Here is a 22,088-nt window from a genome sequence, read left to right as displayed (position 1 = left end):
ATAAAAGAAATTAGAGCCTATTATTTGCAGCCATAGTAAAATATTTCCTGAAAACAGATAAAATACCTTTGTGGGTTTTGTCCATATACCATGTACAAAATATGTATTAGGCTAGAAACAAAACTACAGTGGACTTCTAAATAGTAACTACAATTCAGACCAGCTTCTCATTTAAGGAGGTAGTCTGAAAGCATACTATGGTTTCAATCTCTCATGCCATTTAAAAATAAGAAATACAGAGTACCACTTAGGAAGAGAAATTTTCAGTGGACCAAAAGAAGGAAAACAGATGGGGTCAGTTTGAAGAGGGAACCAGAGCTTAGGTTCTATGCAGGAGGATGGAGAAGATAACTGCTACAAATAAAGGAAGCAGCACTGAAGGGGGATCCATACCTGAATTTGACTGAAACCAAGAGCAAGAGGGAGACCAGAAGCAGCAGCCAGGTAGGTCAAACTCTTATATATCTCATCCTACCCCTAAAGGAAAGACAAAAAGCAAGAGTGTGGGGTCTTGGAGCAGAGAGAAAGCAAGACCACCGAAATAACCACACCAGCAGCATGGCCCATCCATCTCTTCATTCTCACATTGAAAATAGTAGTAACCTCACATTGCCCCCTCCTAAGCAGCCAATGCAAAGAGAGGCAGAAGTCTGTTTCCAACTACACAGAAAAGTGGACAAATATCAAGCAGTTGCAAATATCAATAAAATACTCAACAAATGGAAGAACTTCTAACCCTTGGAAGGAGACTACAGCAATCACAACAAGACCTCAAGTTGAGTGTATTTACCATTTTTAGAGAGGTAAGAGAATATTGCACTCCTGAAACGAGACTGACCAGTTTCTTGGAAATTAAAAGAAAAAAATTTAAATGAAAACACAATCACTGGGCTGAATAATAAAAGGCACAGCTAAAAAGGTTTTGATGTGGGATATTGATTATGATACTGGGGTAAGAAATCCTTGCAGAAACCAGTAGAAATAATAGCCAGATAACTCACAGAATTCTGTTTAAAAATATAAATATACACAGGAATCGGCAAAGTTTTCTGGCCAGGTAGTGAATATTTTAGGTTTTACAGTTCTGTCACAACTGTTTAGCTCTGGCATTGTGGTATGACAGTAGCCATAGAGAATATGTAAGCAAATGAATGTGGCTGTTTTCCAATAAAATTTTACTAATGCACCCTGATATGAACTTGCTATCATTTGCACGTCATGAAATATTCTTTTGATTTTTTTTTCAAATTTAAAAAAGCAAAACCATTCTTAGTTCACTGGGCTGTACCAAAAAAAGGTGGAAAGAGAGATTTGTCCCATAGACTGTAATTTGCCAATCCTGTACTAGAATGAAATTTCAGAACATAAAAGGTATAAGGAAGAACTGAAAATCTACCAGAGACAAAAACAGATTATCCACAAAGTGAATGGAAAAAGAAATGGACCAATATCATTCAAATACTGCAAAAAAATAACTTTGAATCTAGAACTCTATCCCTATTTATATGTGAGGGCCCAATAAATTCATTTTCAGACATCCAAAGATGCAAAAAGTTTACCATCCACAGACTATCTATCTCTAAAAGAAATATTAAGGGATATTCTTGAGCAAGAAGGTAAATGGATTCTAGAGGAAATAGGGATGCAAGAAGTAATCATGAGCAACAACAGTAAAATTTATTCTTAGAACTAAATAAGTATTGATCACATACTGTTAAGAGTAAAAGGAGGTCAGGGTAATATACTATGAATCTTTATTAGAGTGGAGAATATTGATACTGATAAATTTATATTTCTCTAACAATGACTAGAGTTAAAGTGTGTGTGTTAAAAATATAAGGTCAATCACTAAGAGAATAAAAGTGAAATGGAAAATTTTCTAATCAATTTTTAGAAAAAGACAATAGATTAAGTGGGAAAAAAAATTAGTAAAGAAAACTCAATCTACTAAAAGACATATGTGTTAATCAGCATTCTTTGGGTGGCAAGTGACCTAACCTCGACTCAAATTGCCATAAACAAACAAACAAAAAAAAGAAATAATTGGCTTACAGAACTGTAAAGTCCAGGGGTAGTACTGACTTTAGAGACTCAGGCTTTATCTTTTTCATAATGCTTTCCTTTCATCTTTTCACTCTTAGCAAGTTTTTCATATGTGGCAGCAAGATGATCACCTGATAGCTTCAAGTTCAAATAAAAGAGAAAATCCCTGTCCCCTGTGTCCTAACGGAAGCTTAGGATTTGTGTCTCTTTGACTCTAATTGGCTTAGTTTGGGTCCAATCCCTGAACCAATTCCTGAAGAAGTGAGGCCTAGAACTAGGCTTGTACATGATTCAGGTTCATCCAAACCATATGTTTTCCCAAGAGAAATTAGAAAATATGGCCTTAAAAAAGGGAAATGCTGTGCCAGTAAAGGAACAACAGATGTCCACTACAGTAAGAAAGAAGAGACACAAAGATAAAGACAATACAAAATAAATGGCCAGAATAAGTCCAAATATAGTATCAATCACAAAATTCACATTGGATTAAAAACTGAACTGTATACTATTATTTAGATTCATCCCTAACACAGAGGTAAAAGTCAAATGAATAGTAACGGGTAAATCAGATATGGTAACATTAATGAGACAAGTAAAATTCAAAGCTTTAAAAGAGACTTTTCAGTATTTCAACAGTTGGCCATGAAAATAAGTTATGAACTTTATGCAGCATATAAATCTGATAGAAATACAAGGGAAAATTAGCATCCGCAGCCATGTAAAAACCAACAAATCAAATAGGCCAAAAAAATAACATAGAATTAGTAGGCTTTCATAGAGGTACTCAAAAGTGTACCTGGTACCCAACAAATACACATGGAACCATCACAGAAGTGCCTATTAATCAAGGCATGAAGGGAATTGCAACAACTTAAAAATGTAAACTGAAATTAACTAAAAACTAAAATGCATATACCTAGAAAGTTAAAGCTAAAAAATATTCTTAATATATTTCAAAATAAGTGTTAAAGCAGAAGTCAAAATACAAATTATAATCTTTCTAGAACTATGCATTATATTTATTAAAACCTATGGGATCTGGACAAGGGGAAATTTATAACCTATAGACTAAAATAAATTGATTAGGCTATCCTCTCAAAATGCATGAAAAAGGATGACAAAATAGACCCAAGTACGTAGAAGAATTAAACCATTTTATTTAAACAAAAGTAAATCTATTAATTTATAAACACACACACACACACACAAACACACACACACACACAAACATTCTACGTGCCAAGCACTGTTCTAAGTATTTTAATGCACTGGGTGCTCACAAAAACCCTTTTTCGTAGATGCTGTTATCCCCATTTTATAGATAGGAAAACTGAACCACAGAAGGTTAACTTGTCAAAACTACCAATATATTAAAGAATACATCATAAGTAAGTGGGTTTTATCCCAAGATTGCTTCAGTGGTTTAACTTTGTAAAATCTGTCATCAACAGACTGAATATGAAAACAACAACAACAACAAAATACAAACTGATTCTTTGAAGGCATATGATAAAATTTAGTACATTTTTTGGTTTGGAAAAAAATCTTAAAACTAAGCAAACTTAAGAGTAACTTGTTAATGATAAAGGTTATTAATCCCACACCCCAGAAATAACCAGCTAAAAATACAATAGGGAAAAATTCCCATTCATTAATATCAAGAAAAAAGGTGACTTGGGAAATATATATGAACACAAAATTTAACCAAAAGATAAAATGATCATTTGCCATGTTAAGATTAATTTATTAAATTGATATAATCCCCCAGAATATGTCACTGAACTTGATAAGCTAATTCTAAAATTCACATATATACAAGAATAGCAGTGAGTTTGGGAAAGAAAGGTATGGTGAGATATACGGTATGTATATAATAAAGATAGTATCTTAAATGTGTCAAGAAAAGACTAGTCAGTAAAATGTCTCTGTGGTGAGTGAAAAAAGTACATATTACACTAATGTTTGCATGTAAATAAATAGACTTTAAAAGCTTAAAGGAAATGGGAGAAATTTATGAGGAAATCACTTATAGATTTGAGTACATTTAAAAAGTGACAAATTATGTATCACAACCAAAAGGCAAAAAAATTGGATTGCATCATATGACCAGTAGTGTTCTTTTATAAATCAGATTCTTTAAAATCAATTATAAGAACGTAAATAATGACTACTTCCAAAATAGTCAAAAGACAGAAATTTCACCCAGGAAATAAACATGAAAATTCCCACTTCACCAATAGTGAAAATGCAAATAGTTATAGTTTGCATACATATTTGCAAATAGTTAATAGCCAATTTTAACAATTTTAAATGTATTTAAACATTTAACAGAGCCCCCAAAATATATGAAACAAAAATTGCCAGACAGTTCAACAATGACAGTTGGAGATTTCAACACTCCTCTTTCAGTAACTGATAGAACTAGAGACAATAAGGACAGAGAAGACTTGAACAACACAATGTACTTTACTCAATAGAGAACCCTCCACAAAACAACAGTAAAATACGCATTTTTTTCAAGTGCACATGACCATATGATAAATGAATAAGATCCCATAAACTCAAATGGATTACAGTAAATAAAGTGTCTGACCATAATAGAATTAAAGTAGGAATCAGGAATCTAGGAATCCCACAATATTTGGAAATTAAATAATACTTCTAAAGACACGGGTCAAAAAGAAACCACAGGGAACTTTATAATTATCTTGAAATAAATGAAAATAAAAGAATATACGAAAACGTATGAGGTGCAGTTAAAGCAGTGTTTAGAGGAAGCCTCAGAAAGGTCTAACATCATAATATAAGCTTCTACTTTAAGAAGCTAGAAAAAGAGCAAACCAGACCCAAAATAAGTAGAAATAAGGAAATAATAAAGATCAGAGTAGAAATCCGTGAAATAGAAAATAGGAAAACAATATGAAAGAATTCATGAAACCTAAAGTTGGCTCTTTGTAAAGATTTTTTTAAAGATAAATCTTTATCTGGATCAAGGAAAAAAAGGCATATATTAACAAAATCAGGAATGGAGGAGGCATCACTATAGACACTACAGAACTTAAAATAATTATAAAGAAATATGAACAACTTTATCCCAATAAATTTCACACCTTAGATGAAATGGGACAAAATCCTAGAAATACTCAAAGTACCAAAACTGATTCAAGAAGAAACGGAAAATCAGAATAGACTATATCAAGTAAGGATAATGAATTGGTTATTAAAGGTCTCCACCAAAAGAAAAGTCTAGGTCCAGATGGTTTCACTGATAAATTCTGTCAAATAGTTAAGGGGAAAAAAATAATACCAATCTTTCACAAATACTTTCAGACAATAACAGGAGGGAGTACTTCCAAACTTGTTTTATAAAGCCAATACTACCCTGATACCAAAGCCAGACAAAGATATACAAGAAATGAAAACTACAAACCAATATCCCTCAAGAGCATCAATATAAAAATTATTACAAAATACTAGCACATCAAATCCAGCAACATATAAAAAAGAGTATATACTGTAAGTAGGGTTTATCCTAGGAATAGAATGCTGGCTCGCTGATATCCAAAAATCTATTAATACACCATATTAATAAATGACAAAAAACAGTCATCTCCATGGACACACAAAAAAACATTTGACAAATTCCAACATTGATTCACAATAACGTTTACCCATGTAAGGATAGAAGGGAACTTCCTTAACCAGATAAAAGGCATCTAGAGTTAACATCATACTTATGGTGAAAAACTGAATGCCTTCCCCCTGAGATCAAGAACAAAGTAGGGATGTTTCTATTCATCATTTCTACTCAACATTGTAACTGAGGGTCCTATGTTTTGCAGTAAGACAAGGAAAAGACTTTGGAAGTATTCAGATTGTAAAGGAAGCAGTGAAACTTAGCTATTCATAAATTATGTAACCTTGAAGCAGAAAATACTTCAGATAGAAGACCTGAAGCAGAATCTACCTGAAAGCTACCAGAACTAATGAATTAGTAGTTAGCAAGATCTCAGAATACAAGTTCAATATACAAAAACTAGTTGTATTTCCATATACTAGCAGTGAACACCAGTAGGGAAATTCAAATAAAAAAAATAATTGTTCACATTAGCATCAAAAGGAACAAAATATTTAGGAATAAATATAACCAAAGAACTATAATACTTGCCCACTGAAAACTGCAAAAATAATGCTGACCTAAATTGGATTAGAAAGTTAAGAACTGTTGAAATGTCAGTTCCCACAAATCTACAGATTTAACAAATTCCATATTAAAATCCCTGCAGGCTTTTGTTGTAGTAATTAGCAAACTGATCCTAAAATTTATGTAGAAATGCAAAATACCTAGAATAGCCACACTTTTTTTTTTTTAAGATTTTTTTGAGAGAGAGAGAGCACATGAGAGGGGGGAGGGTTAGAGGGAGAAGCAGACTCCCTGCTGAGCAGGGAGCCCGATGCGGGACTCGATCCAGGGACTCCAGGATCATGACCTGAGCCGAAGGCAGTCGCTTAACCAACTGAGCCACCCAGGCGCCCCACGCTTTTTTTTAAAGGAACAAAATTGAAAGACTTAGGCTGCCTGATTTCAAAATTTACTATAAAGCAAGACATTGTAGCACGGGCATGTATAAAATCAGATTAAACACTCTAGAAATAGACCCTAATATGGATGGCCAATTAGTTTTCAACCAGTGGAGAACAGTCTTCAAAAATGATGTTGAAATCATTGGATATCCACATGCCAAAAAAAAGACCCCCAATCCATACCTTATACCATATACAAAAATAACTCAAAATGGATAAAAGACCTAAATGTGAGAGCAGAAACTCTAAAGCTTCTAGAATAAAACAGGAGAAAATCATTGTGACCTTGAGTTAAGCAAGAGGAATAAAAATAAATTGGGCTTCCTTCAGAATTAAAAACTATTGTTCTTCAAAAGGCACCATTAAGAAAATGAAAAGACTGAGAGGAAATATTCTCTAAACATCCTGATAAAGGACTTATGTCCAAAATATGTAAAGAATTCTTACATCTCAATAATAAAAAGACTAATAACCTAACTTTTACAGAGACAAAAGATCTAAATAAACACAACTAGAGATTCGAAAAGCAAATAGTTATATGAAAAGATGTTCTATATTGTTAGACATTAGGAAAATGCAAATTAAAACCACAGTGAGATATACCACACAGCCACTAGACCAACTAAAATCACTAGTTGACCATGATGTGGAGAAGCTGGAACCTCATACATTGGACTGATAGGTATGTGAAATTATATAGCCTCTTTAGAAGAGTTTGGCAATTTGTTAACAAGTAAACATGCACTCATCATATGCATCAGCCGTTCCACTCCTAGGAATCTGCCCAAGAAAAATGTTCACCCAAAGACTTGTACATGAATGTTTACAGCAGCATTATTCATAGTTGCCCAAAACTGAAAATAATCCAAATATCCATCAAACTGGTGAATTGATAAAATATAGTATATCCATAAGATGGAATGATACTCAGCAATAAAAGGAATGAACTATTGATAAACACAGTATGGATGGACCTCAAAATAAACTGAGTGAAAGAAGCTAGACAAAAAAGAATAACCCATTTGATTCCATTTATTTAAAATTCTAGAAAATGCTGGGCGCCTGGGTGGCTCAGTCGTTAAGCACCTGCCTTCGGCTCAGGTCATGATCCCGGGGTCCTGGGATTGAGTCCCACATCGGGCTCCCTGCTCAGCAGGAAGCCTGCTTCTCCCTCTCCTGCTCCCGCTGCTTGTGTTCCTGCTTTCGCTGTCTCTCTGTCAAATAAATAAATAAAATCTTTAAAAAAAATAAAATAAAATTCTAGAAAATGCAAATTAATCTATCATGACAGCAAATAGTGGTTACCTGGGGAGGGGAACAGTGATTATATAAGGGGCATGAGTAGACTTTGGTTGGGAGGCAGAGGAATGGATATTTTCATGATCTTGAATGTTGAAATGCTTTTACAGGTACATACAAAAAGTCAAATTTTACAAGTATGAGCAATTCATTGTATGTCAGTTATACCTCAGTAAAAGAACTAATAATGCATGCAACAACATGGATGAGTCTCTCAAAAATACCACTCTATGTGAAAGAAGACGAACACTAAGGACTAACATATGATTCCATTTGTAAGAAATTTCTAGAAAAGGCAAAACTGTAGAGCCTTAAAGCAGATCAGTGGTTGCCTAGTTCCAGGAATGAGAGTGAATACAAACAGGCACAAAGGAGAGGAGGGGCAGATGGAGGGATGAAAATGTTATAAAATTAGATTGTGGCGTTGGTTGCACAATTGTAAAAATTTACTAAAACACATTGAACACGTAAGATCAGTGAATTACATGTAAATTATATTTCAGTAAAACTTGTAAAAAAAAGTAAGAGTCAAAAAGTTTTTAGCTTATGAAATTGGCAACAATTTTTTAAAAGATAATTTGTTAAAAGATAGTATGAATTCAGTAAATGTTTGTATTACTACTATATACTAAGCATTATTGGATATTGGTGAACACAGGATCCCTAAGCGGGGAAAACAGACAGATGCAATTAAAATAAAGTATCTTACCTTTTTTTTTTCAGCGTTCAAAGGGTTATTGATAACTTAAAATCAATGTTTTAAATTTAAGGACATGAATAATCACTGCCCTATGACATTGATATGGCAAATTTGAACCATTCATGCAGCCTCTTTAATAGGTATGCAGATCTGGCCTCCTGGAATCCACTAGAAAAATCCTTGGAAATACTTGATTTGCTTCTTTCTGTTTTAAGAGAAACAACCCCCCTCACACACACATACACAAATTTTTTTGGCTTTATTTTTTAAATTTATTTTTATTTAAATTCAATTAACATATAAAGTATTATTGGTTTCAGAGGTAGAGGTCAGTAATTCATCAGTCTTATATAATACCCAGTGCTCATTACATCACATGCCCTCCTTAATGTCCAGCCCCCAGTTACCCCATCCCTCACCCCTCTCCCCTCCAGCAACCCTGTTTGTTTCCTATGCTTAAGAGTCTCTTATGGTTTGTCTCCCTCTCTGATTTCATCTTGTTTTATTTTTCCCTCTCTTCCTCTATGATCCTGTTTTGGTTCTTAAATTCCACATATCAGTGAGATCATATGATAATTCTTTCTCTGATTATTTCACTTAGCATAACACCCTCTAGTTACATCCACGTTGTTGCAAATGGCAAAAAAAAATTCTTTTTTTTTGATGGCTAAGTAGTATTCTATCTTAACTGCTCTCATAGAGGAAGCACACTGCAGTAACAACTCACTCTAGGCTCACTACGCAGTAAGACAAACACTTTCAGATACTGCTGGTAGAAACAAATTGGCCCAGCCTTCCTGGAATGTAACTTGACAGTGTGTAGCAACAGCATGAATTTATACCCTTTGACTCTCAATTCCGGTTTGTAAATAATAATCAGAAATTTAGATAGAATTGTTCTATCCAAACAATTGGCATTGGTCACTGGTCATTCTAAAATTAAAAAATTCAAAGTAACAAAAATGTACAGTAATAGAATGGTTCAATAAGTCATGGTATCTATGTGTCATATTTTGCAGACATTGAAATTTTGTGTTTACACAAAAACATGACAGGGTTAGAAAATTGTAATATTTCATTATGACATATGTGTACATCTGTGATATACAAGCTAAAAGATAAGGCTACAGACCATTAACTCTGGGCTGTGGGATTGCAAGTAATTTGCTTTTTTATACTGGTCTATAATTTATAAGGTTCATAAAACAAGCATGTATTACTTTGATAAATAGGAAGATGTTTTCTCCCTTATCTGTTTACATAGGTAATATGTTTAAATAGGTAATACATAGGTGGTATGTATTCACAGCAGAAGAGGGAGAAAACACAGATAAACAAAAGACTTCATCTAAAATCCACCATCCAGAGACAGCCTGTCTTCCCTTCTAGACATTTCATGTTTTACAAAAATGGAATTTATACTATGTATTGTTTTGTAACCTGCTATAAAAGGAAGGAGAAAATAGAGATAGCAGGTGTAAACACTTAGAAGTTAGTCTAAAAAGAAGAAAAACTGATGGCAGCTAAAGAGAATAAATAACTGGCTCAAGCAGAAGTTCTTTCCTGTTGTGGCCCTCGGAGAAGGCAGCGGTGTGCCCGGAGAGAGAGAGGAGAGGCAAAGGGGTGCAGACAGCAGAAAAGGGGAGGGATCATGAGAGGAGACACAGAGACCAGCTGTAATGAAATTCGACCAGTGTATATAAGAAGCTTCTCCTGGACACTCCTCTGCTCACGTTGTAGGAGGTAAGATAAGGCCTCCATAGCGCACGTGTGAGTGATGAGGTCCTTAGGGGAGAGGAGGCTTACAACAACCAGAGCCTATAGAGTACTAGAATGTCAAAGGAAAAGGAAGACCTGTTTACCTGTAGTTAATAGCTGACTGATTTTCAAAAGCAAGGCCAGACCCAGAATCCCAAGGTTCTACGACCTAGGGCTTCATCTCAGGAGTAATTACAGATACATCAGGGTGAGTCTGTCAAACAAAAATTACAAGACTCAAATATTAGAAATGGAGGAAGAACGGTGGTACAACGGAAAGAGCAGAGGCTTAGGAAGGAGCCAGACAGATCCGGTTCTACCTCCTACTCACCAGCTGAGCAGGTTATCTGACTCCTGAGGCTCAGTTTCAGAAGACTCCAGCAACCACATTCCAAGGTGGTTTTGACAATCTAAGATAATATATCTAAACACCTGGCACATAGTGGATACGTGATAAATAGTAGCTATTACTGTTATTACTACTCCCTATATGGGAAGAGATACAACATAGCATCATGGTTAAGAGCATGGAATTTGGAGTTGACAAACCTAATAATTTCAGATCCTTGCTTTATCACTTAACTAGCTGTGTAGTCCCAGACATCCAAGCCTCAGCATTACCTATACAGTGAGGGTACCACCTGCCACACTGAGCTGTTTAAAGAATTAAGACGATGTGTATAGTATCTTTATCCTTTGCCCTTAGGGATAGTACCTATGTAATCAATAAACACTGGCTATTGTTACTACCACTTCTGTGATCTTGGCCACATTAGATAACCTCTCTGAGCTGGAATTTAATCGGCTTCAACATTACCGTCCCACTGCCTACCTTGTTCCCTTCATTCCCAGGGCACAGTACATGGCACGCATCTGGCACACAGTGAATATGATGCACAAACAGCGCTATACTGAGAATTTATATATAATGTATCCAACGGTGTCTGGCATATAAATGCTGGGAAAAATGGAGCTGTTTGTGTTTCCACAAGAACCTGGGCTTCTCCAGGGCAAAAACACTGGCTTTTTGTTTGGTTGGTTTTTTGGTTTTTGGTTTTTGTTTTAAGTAGGCTCCAGTGCCCAGCGCAGAGCCCAACATGGGGCTTGAACTCATGACCCTGAGATCAAGACCTGAACTGAGATCAAGAGTCGCACGCTTAACCAACTGAGCCACCCAGGCGCCCCCAAAGAACACTGCTTTATTCATCTTTTAATCCTAGCACCTGGCAAAATGTTAGGAGATGTAGGAGATCCTTAGCAAATATTTACTGAGTGGCACAGAAGGCAACAGTCCCAGCCGCCACCCTCACTACTAGGATAACTGCAGGAATCCAGACAACTTGACCCTCCAAAAACAACTTGAAATTCTCTATCTACTTTACCATCTAACAAACATCATAGGTAGCCTTTGTGTCAGGTACCTGTACCACCTAATTCAAGGCCGGTACTTAAGTAAAGCCTTCAATAGTAGCCTAGCAATGACTCCAGACAAAGACTGCAAACATTGAGGCTGCAAACACTGTGAATTATCACATCTAGCATACAACATGATCACAGCATACAACAGCATTTGCATAAATTCAAGGTAATGAATGCTCTTGGGGGAAACAGGGTGCCAGTTACATAATTCAGCTGCCACCTATATGAAGATAACAGGTTAGGATGCCAAATTTATTTATAATTAACATTCTTACAATTTCTGCAATAAGAAAATTATGTAAAGCAGGTTAAAGAGTCCTCCATGTTGCTACCTTAGGAAACTGAAACCTACAATAATCAAAAACAAACCTTTCTGCCAATTTGACATCTGTTTACTTCACATATTTAGTCAAGAATATTTTACATTATCAGCGTGCCTGGGTGGCTCTGTTGGTTAAGTGGCTGCCTTTGGCTCAGGTCATGATCCCGGAGTCCCAGGACTGAGCCCCACATGGGGCTCCTGCTCAGTGGGAGTCTGCTTCTCCCTCTGACCCTACCTCCTCTCGTGCTCTCTCTTTCTCTCAAATAAATGAATAAAATCTTTTTTTAAAAAAAGAATACATTATTTTAAAATATTTCTTACAGGATTTTCTGGTGTTTTACCAACAGCTTTACATTTGTTAACCTAGGTTAAAAACAATTTTTTTATTCTGAGAGCCTTTATCTGATTAGTAGAGAAATAGAGGCTTGCTGCAGAAAAATTGGAAAATATAAAGAGACTAAAATCACCCTTGGTTCAGTCTTCCAGAAATAACCATTATTTACACTTCAATGTATTTCTTTTTGATGCTTAATGTTACTAGCATGTTCAAAAACAAGACTTTTCAATGCTTCAGAAGTGTTCTCTCAAGCAATAACTCCCATCCATTTCTCTATTATTGGACATTTAGAAAATTTAAACCTGTTTACTCCTGAATGTTTTTAAAAGTAGTTTTTTCCTTTATATTAAATATAAACTTATGTGAATTACTCTTTGTAAGAGTTGTACACTTCCATCAGCACTGGAAAATAAGGTGCTATAGGCAAAGAAGACCAACCCAAAACCCACCAGATGATCTTCCAGGAATGCAGCTAGTAAGAGTCAAGTGTGGAATAAGGGGTTGTGTGGAGTCTGACTGTGCTCAACAAGGTGGGAGACTTTAACAGAGGAGCAGGTATAATGGAGAGAAGGAGGTACTGTGGATGGATACTGGGGCATGAGAAGGGAAAAAGAAGGAATGACAGCAATTAATACTCCAAAGCGTGTTATAATCTTACAAGTAAAATAGTTCTGAATCATGTTTTATAGTGCTCAGTAAACAGCACCTTTCTGTGGACCTGAATTTAATATGTTTTTAATTTTTCCTGCATTCAACGTTACAAGTCAAAGCCCAATTTTAATTTATTTCAGTAGAGATTCACTGGTACTTACTCAGTGCCAGGCACTGTGGTTAGTAATAAAAATGAATGAAACCCTATCCCTCCCTTCAAGTTCATAATTAGAATATATTTAACCCAAATTTTTATACTATCTACATTCAAACTAAATAAGAATAAACAACTGATAGCTCATGACCCTAGGGAACTGCAAGAGATCAAAAATGAAATGAGATCAACTTTCTGAGGCAAGAAAGTGGATGGTACATTATTAAGAAACTTTAACAAGAGTTGAAACAAAAGATTTTCTAGTTACTGAATGGAGTCAACAAGGAAATGCACTGAACCAAATATCCAACTTCTAAAGTATTTCAGTTAATCTATTTTATATAAGCAAGTTAGAATTTAAAAGTATAAAGGTAAGACTCATCCTCTCCTATTTCTAAAGCATTATAGACTCCAAATTAAAGAACTGTTTAACATTTTATTCTATGCTTATGGCCACCAGGTGTCCTAGATTTCCTCAGACACAAACCCCGAATCAAATACTCTATCCCTTTACCCCTGCAAATAGAATCCCAAAAATGGAATCAAACCACAATTCCCAGAAACACCCTGAAACCACATAATTCCTTTTTTAGACCATATATGTGCCAGTCATTATTTCTGTTCATTCAAGGAATATGCAGAACCAGCCTTAATACTTTTGCCCAGAAATTGCTCATCTGAGAGGGAAAAACTACTTAAGAGAAACAGGTTTCCAAAGGCAACATATTGCTAGCAAAAATACCCATTATTTTCCCTTATACTAGGTTAAATAATTTGTTCTCAATTTGATACCTAGGCTTTTTAGTGAACTATTTGTGAATCCTAGGAGTTCTGCTTCAATCCTCTGACCCTGCTATTCATTCAAAAATAGCCAGTTTAATTAATAGAATACTTCATAAAATAATCTTCATTTGTGCCCTCAGGAATTCCTAGAGAACAGGATAAAGTTTAGACTCTTACAGTTCTGACTTCAGCGACTTCAAGAGGACTTCTGCACCCTCACTATACTCCAGCCTTCCCTGACAACTTGACACATCGCTTCACAAAGAGCATTAGGACATCAGTTTTTATTCATCATTTTGAGCACCTAGTGCCTAGCACTATACTATATATAGCCCAAGGAAATTAGTGAGTTGGAAAATGGACACTTTAGAGTCAAGTGGGGAAGACAATTATATAATTGTGAAGGAAACAGAGTGAACCAATAATGGAGAGAGGACTTGAAATTTAGGGTGCTGAGGAAATTTCCTGAGGTGTTGAGAACCTAAAGGTTGAGAAGGAAATAGTTATGAAAAAACCAGGGAGCAAAAATGTTCTAGGTAGAGGGAGAAATATATGCAGTGGCTCTGAGGCAGGAAACAATGTGTTGAGGACATTTTAAAAGACTACTATGGCTGGAATATAATGAGAAACAGAGGAAAATGTGGCTGGAAAGATTCATAGGGGCCAGATCATACAGGGCCTCAGGAAGCTATTGAAAAAGAGCTAAACAAGCAGGTAATATAATCCCACTTACATCTTTTGAAGATAGTAATCTTCAGATCAGTAGGGGTATACAAGAATAGAAGCAGGGAGGGTGCCTGGGTGGCTCAGTTGGTTCAGCGACTGCCTTCGGCTCAGGTCATGATCCTGGAGTCCCGGGATCGAGTCCCGCATCGGGCTCCCTGCTGAGCAGGGAGTCTGCTTCTCCCTCTGACCCTCCCCCCTCTCATGTACTCTATCTCATTCTGTCTCTCAAATAAATAAATAAATAAATACTTTAAAAAAAAAAAAGAATAGAAGCAGGGAGACAAAATAAGGAAATCCTTGCAGACATCTAAATAAGAGATGGTGGTGGGGATTAAGGAGTGCATGTGTCGTGATGAGCACCAGGTGTTGTATAAAAGTGATGAATCTCACTATATTATACACCTGAAGCTAATATTACATTGTATGCTACCTGGAATTTAAATTTAAAAAAATTTTAATGGGGCACCTGGGTGGCTCAATTAAGCGTCTCACTCTTGATCTCAGCTCAGGTCTTGATCTCAGGGTCATGAGTTCAAACACTGCTTTGGGCTCTGTGCTGGGCATGGAGCCTACTTAAAAATTTAGATAGACAGATGATAGATAGATTAGATAGATAGATAGATGTGGGACCTGGCTGGCTCAGTCGGAAAAGCATGTGACTTTGGATCTCAGGGTCATGAGTTTTAGCCCCACATCAGATGTAGAGATTATGTAAATGAATTTTAAAAAAAAAGATGGTTACTCAGGCACTGGGAATCAAGAACCTTTTAATGCCATCTCAGGGGGTGCCTGGGTGGCTCAGTTGTTAAACATCTTGCCTTCGGCTCAGGTCATGATCCCAGGGTCTTGGGACCAAGCCCCAGTTAGGCTCCCTGCTCAGCGGGGAGCCTGCTTCTCCCTCTCCCACTCCCCTTGCTTGTGTTCTGTCTCTGTCAAATAAATAAAATCTTAAAAAAAATAAAATAAATGCCATCTCAGATTAAAAGATGAACACAAGTTAACCAAAGGGTAAAGGCACTGCAAGCCACCAAAGAACATGTACAGTGGCATTCAGTCCCAAGACCATAACCCATTTTGACAAGATAAATAGCCTGGTATGGCAACAGCAAAGAGTATGTGACAAGAGTGAAGGCAGGAAGACCAGCTGTTAGAAAACCATTGCAATAATCCAAGCAATGAAAATATAGTGCCCTGAACTAAACCAGTGGCAATAGGGAGGGAGAGGCAAGATTGTGTCCATGTATTGTTGTAAATGGTAGAAGAGACTGGCTAGATTTGAAGGTAGGGCAAACGAGGAGGGAAGAGAAACTTGGGATCACTGGATTTCTGGCTTTAAGTGGGTAGATTATGGTAGAGCCAGGTGTGTGGGAAGGATGAGTTCAGCTTTGTATATACTGCCATAATGGAAGAGCCATAGAGTAGGCAGTTGGATACATGGCAGTCTCCAGGTTAGAAAGAGGCTGAGGCTGGACATGAACATTTAGAAACCACAGGTAAACAAGCAATGAATAAAGCCCTAAGAAAGACTGACTGTCCAGGAAGTACAAAACAAGAACACCTTAATCCAGAATCCTGGGATGCACTGACATTGAAGGGGCAAGAGTTAGAGCAGGGTTTCTCAACAGCACTGATGCTTTAAGTTAGATAATTCTGTTGTGAGGTGTTATCTAGCACATTGTAGGATGTAGGTAGGATCCCTGAACTCTACCCACTAGATGCCAGGAGGACCTACTCAGTTCTGACAATCAAATATGCATCCAGGCATTGCCAAATGCCCCCAGGAGGGAAAAATCACCCCTATTTGAGAAACACTGAGTTAGAGTAGGAGAAGTCTCCAGGACACTGATAAAAGGTTCTGAAATGAATTCCCTCAATCCAGAAGATTCCTCCAAAGTCTCTGTGCATAGTACTGCTCTTGGTGCCCTTAAAGTATAGAAGATATAATGGTCATATTCCACTATAACCAACACACAGGGTGTTGGAATATCTTTTCTATACTAGATTGGATCAAATCCATTACTAGAAACCCCATTTCTGGTATGAGGCTACAGTGGGAAAAAATAGTCTCTTGTAAAAATCTTATTCACAAATGACACACAAAATATGTGAACCTACCCCCCAATGCAGGATTAGATGTCACCATCCTGTTCCAGTAAGCCTCAGCATTTCTCTATCATGAGAATAATACCTAACATTTTCCAAGAGTTTATGATTTAATCTCCACTTGACCCTTATGAGGGGTAGGAACTGCTATTAACTCATTAGTTGAAAAAACTGATGCAGAGGGGTTAAGTAACATGCCCCAAATCACATTAAGTGATCAAACTGAGATTGGAACCTGACTTTTCCAAAGCCCATGCTCTAAGGCTAAACACTTTACCATTAGTCCAGATGGCCTCCATTAGGGTACAAGTTCTGTGAGGAAGGGGCTAGTTCTTTTTCACCGTTGTATTCCTAGCATTTGGCTCATGCTTGGAACAGAAGCTCACATATTTATTGAGTCTCAGTTCAGGCCTAACTTACTCGCAGATCTGCACTGAGAAGATCCTGAGAGCTCAGTAAGTTTGGGCACCAAGAGGAAGAAAATGTCTTCCACTCTTGACAGGAAATAAGCAGTCACAGTAACTGATACTGCATTGCTAGAACTAACTTTTGAGAATTTTGTTCCAGAAATGGGAGGCTCAGCCATCAACCCTGCCTCACTTACATTAAAGCAGTACCCTCCCTAGTGCCTCCTTACCCAGCAGATGCCAGTTACATTGAGGCCTCAAGGAGGTGCGGGAAGAGTGAAAACAGAAATTAAGTACAGAATGGACTATTTCTGCAAAATGAAGTTGTAAATAATTTTTGATAGGATCAAAAATTGGTACTCAAGGATAAGTTTTCCAAACATCAGATAGGCTTTTTTTTTTTTTAACATTCTCTACACTCTATTCAAAAATGTTTTAGAAAGTTGAATAGGTATTACCTCTACTACTAGACATACCTGCCTCAACATATTTTTCCTCATTAGACAGCCTTGGTATCTTTTTTGATGAAGGGACTATATGTCTAGAAATTTCTGCACATACTGTGTAAAGTCCTCGCAAAGGATGAAAAGATTAAGCTGATGATACCAGATACTGTAAGACATTGGTAATTATCATGTATATTTTTCTGGGCCCAGATGTAGCCTCAGTGTATTTATCAATTTAATATTTCAAGCAGCCATCATTCCCACTAGATAAAATACTTTTTTGTCCCTGCCTAAGGCCACCCTCAGGCATAGCCTAGAAGATAATGGAACTCAGGGGATATCAATAACTTCTAAGGGGAATAAGCAAAGGAAATATGCTGTGAAGTTCTGTAAAGAATGTAAGGAAATCCATGAATGGGCTTTAATCTGCTCTATGTATATACTTGCACATTTAAATGTACTTCTTGGGGCGCCTGGGTGGCTCAGTTGTTGAGCATCTGCCTTCGGCTCAGGTTGTGATCCCAGGGTTCTGGGATCGAGCCCCTCATCAGGCTCCCTGCTCTGCGGGAAGCCTGCTTCTCCCACTCCCCCTGCTTGTGTTCCCTCTCTCACTGTCTCTGTCAAATCAATCTTTTTAAAAAAGTAAAATAAATGTACTTCTTGGAAACCGTGGAAGCTATAAAGCCACTTGTGGGGTGAGAATGTTCCCCACTCTGCATGGAAGCCACTTCAATCAAGGCATTCATATAAAGCTTGTACTTTATGGACCTCACACCCTCCCCAATCTAGCCCCATCGATAATATGTTCTCATTCCCACCAGTGTTCCTAGGGAAAGCTAGATACAGCACATTTTCAACAAATTCTACCATGAACTTGAGCTTTAAGGAACAGGGAGAATATGTTTTCTGATGGAAGCATTTTCTCCAGCACTGCTTAGTTGTTTATAGCTGTCATTTAGCAACTGAGGGTACTTTTTGCAAGCTGGCGGTCTTCAGTCCCTAGTTTGCCATATTGACTCCTACCCAAACATTGACATTTAAAAAAAAAAATCAGTAACTCACTTTTGTTTGTTCTTTCAGCTCCTTTGAAGATTATGAAACAGAGGAACCTGTCTCTCCCTCTGAAATTGGAAACAAAGGCAATAAAAGTAAAATAGTAACCTCAAGCCTTTCAGAGAAATGTGGAAAGCTTCAGTCAGTGGATGAAGAGTAGCTGCCAATGTCTTGAAAGAGAGATACGTATTTTAAATGTCTTTTTCTTGTGGAGATGCTCCAGTTTGCGTACTGCTTTTTAAAGGCTTTGATTTCTACAAGTGTGTATCTGCACTAGGATCTTTAAAACATTTTTAAGCAATAGGTCTGGATACACATACTCAATTTGGGGGACTCCTCCAATTTGCCTCAAACCTCTTGCAGAGTTTTTCCTCCAAATAAATCAGTGATATACACCTTCCAAAGTCTGTGAATCAGCACTCTTCACCCCTGAATGTACCAAGGATATCTCGGGGACAGTGCCAAGCACAGTTCTCTGCACAAAAGCAGGAGTTGCCTCTGTTGTCCAGCATCCCTGAGGCCCCTCAGGGCTCCTATGGAGCCCAGAAGAAACCTTTACTTGCAGAAAACTTGGTCAAAAACATTCTGGAACTTAAAAAAGCAGTTAAGGGCCTCCAGAAGTGACTTACCCCTGGTAATAAAAGCACTGCCAAAACATCTCAGAGACTTTTTAAATATGTGTACTGGAGTTCAAAGATCTTGAACTTACTTAATACAATTTCACAATGACCTGCCAAACTACTAGTCACTTTACATCCTCAGGTATTGTAACCACTGGGCCTTCCAACCTTGCTGGCAAGTTCTGAATAATCTCTCCCCATCCTGTGGATCTTATATAAAACATGATGAAAAAACTTCTAAGTACAGAATTTGACTCATACTTGAAAAAAAGTTTCCTTTTATCTAACATTTGTGGAGAATTACTGAATGACTTATTATCTCCCAATTAGTTGATACCCTATCTGTACTTCCTATTAAAAGGCCTACTTGAAGACAGTGATATACAAAAATTCTTACCAGATGTATTCCTTTCATCACTGAATATTAGACTAAGCCACAGTAAAGGCCTCAATCTATTATCCCTTCATATTGAAAAGGAACTACTATTTCAAATATCCCACCACCTCAATTTATCACAAAAATGGAAGAAAATAGTGATGCCATCCATAAAGGAAACCTGTTTCATCTGTACTGTAGTGGTAGATGTGTTCATTACAGAATTTTACATTTTTTCAGCAAGCCACAGTGCAGCCAAATTCTACAATATCCTTAAAGATAAAACTGAAAATAAACTATGAAAATGGATGGACATTTCTAATAGTGTAAATGAAAGAAACCTGCAAGAAACTTTAACATCCGTGCCAGTCATCACCCTTTCCCCTGGGTTTTTTGCTTTAACCACAAGTCCTAAATGTCAGAATAGTGTCCCCTGCCAATCTGCTTTGGTTCCCCCTTACGGATGTGAAAGTCAAAAAATGAAATAAACCTTGGGCTATGGTAGGCAAAAAGTAGAGATAAGTGCAATTTAGGAAATGTACCATTAAGTGGTACAGTAATAGTTTTTTTTTCAGTATCTGTTGCCTGTTATTTTACTTTTCATATCAGAATTAATCTTCCATTTAATGGTTACATTAAGTGATAAATATTAAAATTTGGCATCCAATACTTCACAAACTAAAAGCTTAAAAATGACTAAATTTTTAGGAAACACTACATGTAATAACCCAAACACACTAGTAAATTAGGATTAAAAGTATTTGTGATATGTGAAGTTTACCATCTATTCCATCCACCCTTTACCAGGGAGAGAGAGCAATTACTTAAATTTCAGATTAAAATATTAAAAAGGTAGTATTTTTCTTAGAAGCCAGATATGGTTTAAAGGTTTTTTTTATCCATAATGATCTAAACTATTCTTAAGACTCATCAGCAAAAAGCAAAAAAATTTAATTTTCCAATATACATTGGATTTTTTTTTTTTAACTACTACTTGGCTTTTACCTTTTTACCTTGTATCTCCTTACTGAAATCCTCTTGCTTTTACTTTGGTCTGTATTTGGTTTCAAAAGTAATTACTATAAAAAGTAACAGCTACCAATATCATTCCATTTAAGATAAAGCTATTTTAGGTCACCCAAAGTTTATTTTCAGACACAAGTGTTTCACTGTAGTCCTTTCTTAAGAGTTGAATGCAAGAAATGTGAATTCCAAGGAACTAGGACAGTATATATTTCACTTTCTGGTAAAGATCTCAATGAATAAAATCATTACTGCCCAACTGGAAATTTCAAGTTTTTACAATATCCCAGGCTGCTTAATAAAAATTAAATTGAGGGTTATCATAGTGTTAATGCTATTCAATGAAAAATGAGTTTCACAGCAAAACATTAATTGCCAACGTACTCAAACTAATGAAATTATGTGTATTTTCCCTGCATTTTGTCTATGTCATTGTGTATGATTCAAAGTGTTTATAAAATTCTAGATTGATCAAATGAGGTAAGTCATTGCTCAACTTTTGGAAATGTTATGAAAGTGTGTTTGGGTGGAGAAACCTGCATGATTTAACTTGTTTTTGTTTTTCCCTTTTTGCAAAACTAAATAAAGAGACAAGTTGTCAAATATGAACCACATTCACTAAGGTAATCACTACACACTTTTGGTTTTATTCACACGTGCACCTCATTTTTATATTTGAAAGAGTAACATTGTAAACAAACTTGAGTTTCAAAGAATAACTCTTTGAACCACTGGGAAAATCATAAAGGAATTTCTAGAAGGATAACACAAACCTCATAACTGAGAAATTATTTTCTTCAGAGGAATAAGGAAGAGGACTAGATACAGGGAACGGTAAGTTCACAGGGATCAAAAGGGACCTTAGCCTTACGTACTTTTAGCCTTATATATAATGTATTCCTTTAAAAGAATGTGTAATTGATTGTTATTTGGGTACCTAAAACCTAATTTTTTAGAAAGGAGGGAGAAAAGTTAAACTATCATTCAAGTATTAGATTCTGACTCTATACTTTCAACTTAGTATTTTCTAAAACATTTTATATTTGTTACCTATGATATGGGAAAGGAAATTTTTTTTCATCTGTTGTAAAACTTTTACTTTTCTTCAGCAAGGTCACCATATAGTTGTTTCAAGAATACTAAGATCACAGTAAAATAAAAGGAATTCTTTATCCCAGGACCATATTACAGCTCTGCACAGAAGTGTAGACTTACTGAAGCTAACCAAAAAGATAAATCACCAAGTTCTAACACTTCTATCATTTGATGTATGTTAATAACAAA

The 22,088-nt window shown here is 36.3% G+C and overlaps 1 protein-coding gene across 10 annotated transcripts in view; it reads left to right on the top strand.

Annotated features, from left to right (window-relative positions):
* PPP2R3A (protein phosphatase 2 regulatory subunit B''alpha) overlaps positions 1–19,189 on the top strand; it is a 214,616-nt gene extending 195,427 nt beyond the window's left edge. For 8 of the 10 annotated variants that reach the window (XM_073899719.1, XM_073899723.1, XM_073899703.1 and 5 more), the window contains one exon: positions 18,813–19,189. In XM_073899719.1, the coding sequence (XP_073755820.1) occupies positions 18,813–18,945 (133 nt within the window). In that variant the 3' untranslated portion in view covers positions 18,946–19,189. Of the gene's footprint in view, positions 1–483; positions 808–18,812 lie in introns of those variants that run through there. The other 2 variants (XM_073899734.1, XM_073899737.1) reach the window with 2 other exon arrangements.
* The last annotated feature ends 2,899 nt before the right edge of the window (positions 19,190–22,088 follow it).

The sequence above is a fragment of the Callorhinus ursinus genome, unplaced genomic scaffold, assembly GCF_003265705.2.
Source record: "Callorhinus ursinus isolate GAN/ISIS: 27379988/994484 unplaced genomic scaffold, GSC_fseal_2.0 scaffold1, whole genome shotgun sequence".
In the NCBI taxonomy this organism is placed as follows: domain Eukaryota; kingdom Metazoa; phylum Chordata; class Mammalia; order Carnivora; family Otariidae; genus Callorhinus; species Callorhinus ursinus.
The sequence above is the reverse complement of the archived record's forward strand: the minus strand, read 5'-3'. Positions and strand labels throughout refer to the sequence as shown.